Here is an 11086-nt window from a genome sequence, read left to right on the forward strand (position 1 = left end):
TTGGCTTCTCTAAATATAACCATATATAGGTAAAACAGTGATGTTTTTCAAATAAATATTCTGATTGAATTGCATGTTTTCTTTCACAGATGCACACAAAGCAGCACCTTGAAGAGCATTGAGATGCCGAAGAACTGAAACTTCACCCTCTGGGTGGAGCCGTTCTGTGGGAAGCTGTGCTGCAGGGCAGACGGCAGCGAGATGAACGCCACCGTGCCGTTGAAGGGATACCTGTTGATGAATATCTACCACATAAAGAGACATCTCTTAATTCCCTCTTAAGCTCAGACATTAATTAACAACAACAGTCAATGTGATAGAGGACATCGTTGGCTGTTGTTGTTACTGTTACTTCACTAACCTCAGGCTTTGTGCCCTCGCGGTCAGATGACACTCCGAATGTCAAACTGTTAAACTGTCCAGGAACTACATCCACCACTGACATAGCAATGGCGGGAGCAACCAGGGTGCAGGAGCCCGGGTAGCCCACCATCATGTCTCCTACCGCATCTGTTATATTTAAGATACTGGAAGGGAAGACAAGAGGAGGGTGAAACGGATGATAAGCAGAACGATTAATAAGATCTCCCCAGTTTCCCATCCTTACGTGTTAGTAAAAGGTATCAGGTTGCTGTCAGATTCCAGTATGTCAGAGATGGTGTTGATTAGAGCTTGGCCCAGGATTAGTGTGACCCGACTTAGGATGACAACGTCCTCCAGCTTGTTGAGGACTGTGAGCAGCTCCTGGTAGTTGAGTGTGGAGTGGTTTCTCAGTAAACCCATAATCATCTCCACCACGTCCATTGCATTGTCTGCAGATAAATGATACAACTGGTTGCGTTTTTTTTTTTTAAGAGCACCATCATGGAATAAGTCCTGACCTGTTCACTGATTTGTTGTTATGGCAATTTAAATGTACAAAACAAAAACTAGGCAACACTGTAATATCTCTTCCCTGGCTGGCATGCATCAGTGATGTCATTGTGGATTTGTATCATTAAACTTTAAACCAACATAAGACAAGTGAAATAAAAAGGTGTGTAACAGACCAGCAGTGACTACGACATGATCCAGATCAGGGATGGTTTCCACCACCAGGTGACAGTCCTCCAGGTCTGGATCCATCCAGTGGGTACTGAGGCACAGTTTACTGTCAGGCAGGCAGGTAGAGAGAGGACAGAGAGAGAGAGAGAGGGTCTTTCTTATTCATCTTATAATCTACTTTTTTGTAGTTGGTAATATTCATTTTAATTTCTATGATTCTCCAAGTCTTGCTTTAGCAGAAAATGCATCCCAAAGACAGAGCTCAGACATCTGGGAGGCGTTTGATCCGGGGAATCGGGCAAGTATCAAAACTGAAGAAATAAACTGCCCGTGCGCTCACCAGAGCCGAGTGGCGTAGCGGTGAGGGTTTTTCGGGCACGGCCAAGTTGCATTTTTTCCTCCTGAGGTGTCGGGCCACTCAAACAGTCCTTTCCTCGTCAGGTGGGTTTCTGCGTTGCACTTAAATATCACTAAAACAGGGTGAGAGGATGTAGAAACAGAGAAGGACAACCTGATTTGTTTAAAACTAAAATCTAGTCTTCACTCAACAGAACTTAATATCAGTTGTGAAACGTAATATTTATTCAGTTTTACATTTTTATACTGTGAAATCTTGTATTGAATCTGAACCTTAACTCACATATTCGACTGATCTGTATGTCCTCCGTTGCTATGTAGATGGATCCGTTGTTGTAAGGCGCCAGCAGAAGGTGTCGTATCTGCTCTTCCATTTCCTGTGCGTCTGACAGCGACATCATGACCCGAACCTGGAAAATACAGCTCTCTCTGCAGTAAAAGAGTTAGTCATGGGTTACAAAAAGCTTCATACGAGTTGCTCATAATACAACTTTTCAGGCAATAAAAAGTTTTTTTTTAAATGGATATATTTGGTTCATGAATAGAAAAGCTAAATTTAACGTCACAAATGAGGGTGCAGTGTGAAAAAGTAAATATGTCTGTTAAGCAACCCTGGTACTGTTTCATTATTTGCCTTATTGTGCGTCTTCCACTACATGCCTTCATTTCCCTTCAGTTTAATTTGTTGGTAAGTGAAATTGTGTAGAGCTACATGATCCATACCTTGAAACTCTGGGAACAAGCACCTGGAAAAAAAATACAGATATTAACACAGCTTTAAAGAAGGAGGAAAATAATAATTCAATTCAAGACAGAACATACAATAGTTCAAACTTTATAAGGATTTGCATAAATTCCAGCCCGAGTACTACCAAATGTAAAATCTGCCTATTAATCCAGTGCAATATATGCAGCTTGCCACATTTTGTTGTCAGTTGATACTTATTTTGAAGATTGTATTCAACAATTTAACTTCTCAACATTTGCTGACCTGAACAATATTTTACTGGGACTGTTTTTACACCTTTACGCAGAATAAAAGACTTAAATTCTGCAGCAAAACACTGAATAGCTTTTTCATGAAAATGTTCAATGTTAAAAGGGATAGTTTGACATTTTTTGCAAAAAAACTAAACCTGCTTATTTGTTTCCTTGCAGACAGTTGGATGACAACATTGAAACCACTCTCATGTCTCTACATTTACTGTGGAGCTAGACCCGAGAAGATGATTAGCTTAGCTTAGCTTAGCATAAAGACTGGAAGCAGGTGAAACTGCTGGCCTGCTAACTCCAATGTTGTAAAGTTTGCCTACCAGCACCATTTCACAGTGTTAAGAGTCTCAAAATCATGCTGAAGTTGTAAAAATTGCATTTACTGCGAGTTTTATTTGTGACATCAGAGCTTCTTTTTTTCTGTTTACTTACTCCGTCAGATGTAGAGAGGATTGACCGCGGTTTAGGACGGTGTCTGGAAGTGAGATCAGTCACTAAATGAAATTGTTCACGTTGAAATCAGACTGTGTGCTATTTCTGGAAAAAGGATGGTGAGTTGAGTCAGTGTGGCAGCTACATCGCATACTGTACCTCTGAGCTTTGGGCAGCAGCTGGAGGTTAAGCACCATCATCATGTCGTCGGGTAGACTGGAGTTGAGCTGCGGAGGATCAGAGGTCACATTTAAGACAAATCTTTGTTATATTCCTAAAACGTAAAGAGCTATTTTTGTTCTGTCAGACATACCCAGGTGGAAATAATCTGCCCTGGGTCGCAGTCTCCCGTTATGGAAACATTCACCTTCACCTCAAAAAACAGCTCTGCAGAGGGCATCCGGACAGAACAAACACTCAGGCATCCAGTAGGGTACAGCTCGAATAAAATCCTCTAATAATCAACACAAAGCTGTGATGGAGAGCATTTCTGTGACTGTATCAGACTGACCGGAGATAGTTGCAGGGTTTGTCGTGAAGGCGGTAGAGGCACTTGTGATGGTGCTAGCGGTGGTGATGGATGTTGTGGGTTTAAATGTGCTGGTTGTGACTGCCACCACATCCGTTGGACTGATGGTGACAGCGGAGAAACTTTCTAGAAACAAGAGAAAAAAAAAGAAAAAAAAACATTGTGAACCAGAATTAGTTTTTCTGCAAACAAGCACACAGATGCATAGCGAGAAGTGAGGACTGTTTCCTACCAACGGGTGTGGTGTGTATTCTCTCCGTATCAGCCAGCAGCTGAAGCTGACCGCTGGGGTCACGGTAGTCGTTGCTAAGGCTCGTGCACATCATGTTTTGCACAGCTGCCACATCCAAGCTGGGAATAACGCTGACATGAACCAGGCAGTCAAACCTGGTGGGGAAACTCGTGTTTTTACCGGCCTCTGCTGCAGTGGTTTATTCATGTTTTGACTTAAAATCATTCTATTTGTTGAGGCCTTAGTGTGGACATGATGCATGTCCAGTTCATCCAAGGAGAGTTTTTTTTCTTTTTTAATTTTAAGGATTTGTTTTTACCAGTAAGGAAGAAATCTGGTGTTTCTTAGTTGTCATTTCCTACTTCACATTTAAATACATCATTTCTGTGATCAGCCCTTCTTTTCTTTTTTTTTCTTTTTGAATTACTGTACAATCTGTGTATGTGATTAGTTTACAGAATTCAGCTCAGAAGAGTTATGGAAACACAAATGTGATGAATTTAAAATCTTAAGACGCTTCGGCAGTTTAGATTAATGCCAAAAAAACTACATATTTACCAATTAACCTTTGCATGTAGATACATTTTATAATGAAAGGAATGTCATTTGAGCTATAGACACTGATCCTGTACCCTAGAGTTGACCATCTCATTGCCCGGCCAAAATCAGATTTTATTGTATTTAGAAAAACTGAAAAAGAATAACAGTGAACCTGAACCATGTTACCTCTTATTAGTGGGAGTCCACCACACCTGAAGAATAAAAGACACAGAGCCGGAGAAATACTGGATTATCAATGTTTGAGTTAAACACATCTGATAACAATATATTGGCCAACAAACTAGTATGTCCACCAGAGAGCACAGACTATTTCTTATCACTTATCTGTCAGCATGTATTGTACACGACTACAACTGCTAGCAGTGACTCGGTCAGGCTCTAATGTACTTACCAGCCTGTCTTTCTGTGATGTTTTTACAAGGCTGTCTTCTTTACTGGATCTGCGTACGAGATCACAGAAACTCAGTATATGGCCCATTGGTTCTCCCTCCTCTCCGTCAAATAATATAAAATAAGGTTTGATTTATGTGACATTCGCAGGTATTTTATTACAAAATACATTGAGTCAACGTCAATGTTGTAAACCCCAATCTTCTCTTACCTGGTTACTTCAAACACAGACACTCTGTTTAAATAGATGCTGGACGGCAGAATCTGTCTGAGCTGCAGGAGGAACAACAAACAGCAGAGAGCAGTTAAAGTCAATGTGATTTAGTGTGGGTCAACGGCATCAAAACAACACCCGCGCACTAGAACAGTCCCATCAATTTTACAGATACAGCACCACGAAAAATAACAAAATGTCAGTGTTCAGAGTGTAACATGTAGAATATGTCTAGGTCGGTTTTTACTATTAAATAGGTAATATCTGTGCTTTTGTTGTTTGCTTCTTTTACCCATTTATGCGCGATGTCTCTCGCCATGTAGAGCTCTGTGTCGTTCCCATCAAACCGGATGATGGCAAACATCAGCCTCACTTCGTAAACGGACCATTCTGCCAAACAGCCAAAAGGAAATATAAAAGACTATTAAGGACATGTTAATGTAGGTAAAGAAAAAGGACATCAAAACACAGTAACAATTGCAACATGTAAATAAAAAAACATACATTTCAAGTATGGTTAAGTAGTCTTGATCATTTTGTCTTCTATCTATCTGAGGCATTTTTATTTATTCTTACACCGGTTTCGTCTTTGTTTTATTGTTAAATTAACATTTTGATCAACTTATTCTTGTTTATAAACTAAACTGAGTGTGACAAACCAAAACTGGGGCACAATTGTAAAAGTAGAACTCGAGTGCATGAATGTTGATACTGAAACAATTGTGTTGTAGAACCACTTCTTCCGTCCATTATTCAAATATATTCAAAATATGTTTTATATAAAGAAAAGTGATTCTTTCATGCTCTGATTTAAGTAGATTCACTTACTGTGGCGTACATGATTATGATGTTAATCGCTCTTACAGAGCTTAATACTCTCACAACGTGAAAATAAAAACTAGGCCGCTTATTTCCTTATACCTAGCCAAGCAATCAGAATCAGTGACATGTTGACCCGGCGTTGTAAAAAAAAGGTTAACACAAAGTTTTATGGTGACCATTTCAGCAGGTTCGCAGAAAGAGAATAACGACCCCTGACAGCTGAATGATTAATGCTCCTGATCGTCATGTTATCGATCACAGAATGGCTTCGATATTTACTCAACTGACAAAGAGGCAGGGGGGTCAATATTTAATCTGGTGGCCGTGGACACACAGGAAACCAAAGGCAGCCGCGGAGGCAGCCATTAAGGTTGGAAAAAGCTGTAAAACACTTGATGAAACCGACAGACCATTTACTGCTTAAAAGTGAATCACTGATGCATAAACACCGTGGGAGAGGGAGACAATATTTAACTTGTTGCGACTTGCAGGTGCTGAGGTTAAATGTAGGGTTGATCACATTTTAAATGTAGGGTTGTGTTTTAGTCGAAATGATCAGAGGAAACTTATTCCAGTTCACGTGAATGACGTTTTCCCATCGGCTCACCACACTGCAGGCTGGAGTCGGGGATCGGAGCACAGATCTGAGTGTCCCAGTTGTCTCTCTCCCACTTCACCAGGTCCCCCTCTGTACAATTCAGTGATGTCACTTCCTGTCTGCTCCGTTCTCGCCCCCAGAGCCGAAATAGAGATAATATGCCCACCGGAGCGGGATGTGGGATGCTGGTCCCGTTGACCGGGCGGTGCGATGCACCCAGAGTCAGCGTTCCATTGGGGGCCAGTTCGCAGCTCGAGTGGGGAACGGAGGGAGTCGTAGCTACATCGTGAGTTGAGAGAGGAGAAAACAGCAAAAAAATAAAATCATCATCATCAGAGCCAAAAGAGCACAACGTAGAAACAGACGACTCTCCACTCACCATTCATACGTAACTGCCACTGAAATGGCAAGACATTTTGAGAATGGTTACAAATGGTACATGTTACCGTATCCTTTGCTAAACTGTGAATCTAGCCTGCATCCAGGACGGGTTGCATGGATCCAAATACGCCAGATAGCTTTACAGTTCGGATACGAACCTTATTAAGCTGATAAGGGATTTGGTCACCACCTGACCAGTCCACCACAAATACAGTGTCTCTCTCAGGGTCATTATGAATGTACCCGTTCTGATGCTCCCGCTTTATTTGTATGCAGATTGTCTCAAAATCAAGATCCAATACAAATACTAACCTGACATGAGTCTGATGCCTCTAAAAGAGGAAATGTGTCTTTATAAGACTAAAACACAAAAGCAGCACAAGAACATATCACGTATAAAACAAGTGAGGTAACAGACTATTACCAGAATAGAAAACATTGGGAGAAATAAAAACAGCCCTCGACATGTTCAAACACAAAATAAGATACTGTGTGTTGTGGGACTTGCAGCTCTTTTTTTGCTTCTTCATTTGTGTGTTGTTGCGTTTTTAATTGCTGAGTTTGGAGAGTTCAGAAACTTGTAACTCGGTTGCCCATTACTTAACCCACCTGCCATGATGTCCACCAGGTTGCCATCGAGGTACAGGGCCGGTCGGTCGTTCGTATGTGTCCAGGTCAGGCACAGCGAGTACCACTGTGACAGACGGAGGTCGATCTTGGCCGTGGTCCACTCTGTCCCGAACAGCCAGACCACGAAACGATCCCTCTCTCCGCCCAAGCCCAGCTCAGTACACTGAACCTCAGGATGAGTGTACATGAAGGCGGTCCACGGCGCGGGGTCCTCCATGGTCTAGATATGGTTGATGAAATATTATACATGATTCAGAAAGACTCGCAGTCCTTGTGGGAATGACTTGTGCGGTTTATCATCGATACCTTGAACTTCATGCTGAAGCAGACCGTGAGCTCCTGCAGGGCGGGGATGGACACCTGAGGCTTGAGCCTCCACTGGTTGCAACTGGAGAAGGTGAAGTCGGCGACCTCCCCCCACAGACTGAGCCCAGGGGCTGACAGACACAGACAACATACAGGCAATCATTAACATACGGCACAGCACACGGGAGTCTCTGCTTTTTGCATATCTCCAACTCAACTGTTGGCAGTTGGAGCCAGATTTTAATACGGGAGAACGTGTCGAATGAGGAAGATCGTTTCTTCTTACGTTACTGTTGATATGTACACAGCTGACTTGGATAGAAAACCCTGAAGTTTAAAGTCCGTAACAGCTGCATGTAAAAAAAACTTTAATCAAAATAGGGCTGCAACTAACGATTATTTTAATAACCAGTTATTCTCATTTAGCTTGTATCAGAAAACCCACATTTTACAGAGCCCACTGACATCTTCCAATTGCTTGTTTTGTCTGATCATATAAACTATATACATCATGCACAGATATTTAATATACAATTATCAAACAGTAAACAACAAATGTTTGATATTTGCTTGAACTTCTATGGGCTTCAAGCTTTAGACCGATCATCTATAACTAAGAGAGATCATATATGTAAGTGCATAGCCGTGTAGTGTTTAACTATTGTAAACTGTGTTTGTTTTAGGTATTCCTGACATATTTACACTGAACAGTGACTTTCTCACAGATGCACGTGTTGTAGTCTAAAAGATAAACCCTGAGCGGAGGATGAGAAATCGGCTTCCATCATTATTGTCTTATTCTTGTCTAACCATGACTATGAATTATGGAATTCATTGTGACTTTACGTACCTCGCTCCATGGTGGTTGGACTGCTCAACAGAGACAGAGGGATCAACACGTGCAGGATATTTTGAAGACAAATCATCACAACTCTGAAACGGAGTAAGTTTAATTCATTTTATTTTTGGGGCGTTAACTGAATAAAGCAAGTTCTACAGTAAATATTATGTAAAATAAACTATAGACATGTAATACAACATTCTCATTAATAAATGAATTGATTCTTTAAGAATGATGATTTCAAGTTTTAATCCCCTGAGAATTTGCTAACGCTGATCTTAAAGTCCAAGTTCTGTTAATGCCTTGAAAGACTCGAGTAAGTGCTTACCTGCATGAATGAAATATTCCAAAAGGAGATCTCTAAAGAGGTCAAACCTGGAGCAGACTTTCAATACCAGCAATACTGCAAACAACTTCAAAGTGGACAGAGCATGAGATGAACCACAAACCTGTCTCTGCAAACATGGAGGGTAGAACCGAGCGTTGAGCAGAGAAAGGTGTTTTCTTGCTGTGATTGGTGAGAGTGAGAGAGGGAGGGGGGGGGGGGTATGTACATGTTGAATATCATCTTAACAGTCAGTTAAAGATTAAAAAAAAAGTAATTGACTCTCATAAAGACATCATAGCTTTGACAAACACAAACTGCTTCCTGGAAACACTCCTGCACATGTCAAGCTAAATCACTTTATAAAGCTCACATAACAACCGCTTAATGCTAACACATGAACATGCACGGTGTTGCTCTATACGAGGATCATTAGATCTACTTTAAGCATTCTAGGTACGCAATGCATGCCACTGTCACAGCACAGCACTGTTGCCTCGTGGCCAACTAGAGGTCCATGTCCTGGTATCATATTACAAGGATTTAGCTTCATAAAATCAAAGTAATAATCTATAACTGTACATCACAAAAATAAATACCTTATCTTTACATGTTTCCTGAGATTTACAAATGTGTTACCAGTTGTTTGCGTGTATTGAGTTTTGCAAATGTAACTGAATATTTGAGTGCAGAGATTTGTAGGTGTGCGTGCAGACTTGCAGATGTGCAGTCTGTAGCTTGGTTTCAGTTAACTCAATAATAGTCTCAATGCAATTTTCAAATCAGCATTGACCCATTTGTTAAATGCATCCATATGTTGTTCCTATCCACTACCAGGGGGGGGCGCCATTGGTTTGGCCTCTTAGCTGAAATGTCAAAAGTATTAATGAGCTGCAAGCTGAAAAACACAAGCAGAGAAGTTATAAGAGAAGACACTGTACATTTAATAAATGTTTTTGATACAGCATACAAGTTATTGTGCAGCTGCTGTTGCCACTGAAGATCCATCAGTGTGCAATAGTGGCCTGTAAAGTAGATATTCACCACATAAATGTTTGTAATTTGCTATTGTGGTTGGATTGTAATTGAAACAAGACCTACCTGGACTGCCGGCTCTCATGTCTTCACTCAAATCCACTGCATTTCTAGCAGCTGGTGGGCAGAAGACGAGCATTCTGGTGGATAAGAAAGGTCTGACTCCAAAAGGAAGAGGACCTTCAATGCATTCATGAGCTGCAACAGAGGACAGTCACATAAACTTTATTTACAGGAGATGGGAACATTAAATCAATCTATCCTGTAGCTCACTTTATTGTGGAGAAGTGGAACATCCAAGATCACAACACTATTTTTGTACAGGATTATTTACCCAGGGTAGGCTCACTCAGTATTACTTTCAGCTGTGCTCCTCTAAACACACTGACATGCGAGGCATGGGCGATCAACCCCAGCCTGATGAAATCAAACTTAGGATAATAATAAAAATGTTTAAGACAAAAGTAAAATCAAAGTGCTGCAGCACTAAAGCTGGAATCATCTGTGGAGTAGTACAAATGGGGGTTGAGGTTCAGTCTCACATGACACTCAATGAGCACACAATTAAATGAAAATAGGACATTTTGATTACACCCAGGGAGTTACACACTGGATGCATATTGTTGATAAGAAAATGTTGTTTTAAACACAGAAGTTTATTTTTTAAGAATTAAGCCTTTGCAATAAAGAATTGCCTATATTTGTATTATTTGATAATCACTGGAATCACACATATCTAGTCAGAACCTGTGTGACAAGTCCAACAGAGTCTCGAGCCTTAAATAATTTAGAGCAAATGTCACAGAGCTCAACTCACCGTTTCCACTGACGTTGCATTTTTTGTGAAACAGTGTTCAGTGAAACGTGCGTTGCAGATGAAGATGTGCCCGTACTCCGACCCAACGAAGTCCATCCTTCTTTCATTTCCAGTTTTAAACCACACACGTTGTTGTCTGGAATCCAAAAACGAGAGAACCAAACTCAAATAACGAGCACATTGGAGTTCTTGTAAATCTCTCTTTTGTTTTTTTCTTTTGAAGATAGACGTAAAGTAATACAGGTAACCCGGAAGTAAGATTATTTCAAAATAAATGTCAAGGCAGTAGAATGAGCGAAATCAAGAAATTCTAATATACAGTCTGATCCAAGCACGTGCATACGTACATACCAGGGTAACATTAGAAGACAATACATTAATGAATATAAATAAATAAACCTGGGCTGATGGGAGTATGTTAGTGCAGTAGTTGAGGCGGTTTAATATTTATTTATCCATTTACACAGCAAGAAAATAAGCCTAGTTTAATGTCATTTGTGTGTGCGTAGAGTTGTTGCTGTTAGCACTGATGTGTATTTTCTCACCGTATTGCTTACTGTTGCTTGAGTGAATGCAGAG

General features: G+C 40.7%; 1 protein-coding gene across 1 annotated transcript; it reads right to left on the bottom strand.

Annotated features, from left to right (window-relative positions):
• Positions 1–83: 83 nt before the first annotated feature.
• LOC306705172 (adhesion G-protein coupled receptor G4-like) lies at positions 84–1105 on the bottom strand (the record flags this gene model as incomplete). Its single annotated transcript, XM_079171874.1, has 4 exons — positions 1050–1105; positions 608–812; positions 362–527; positions 84–245 (listed from the first exon to the last, which is right to left on the bottom strand). Exons 2-4 carry the CDS (start codon positions 802–804, stop codon positions 84–86), a joined length of 525 nt encoding a protein of 174 aa, XP_079028000.1. The 5' UTR covers positions 805–812; positions 1050–1105.
• Between the last annotated feature and the right edge of the window lie 9981 nt (positions 1106–11086).

Source organism: Pholis gunnellus (assembly GCF_910591455.1).
Source record: "Pholis gunnellus genome assembly, chromosome: 13".
NCBI lineage: Eukaryota > Metazoa > Chordata > Actinopteri > Perciformes > Pholidae > Pholis > Pholis gunnellus.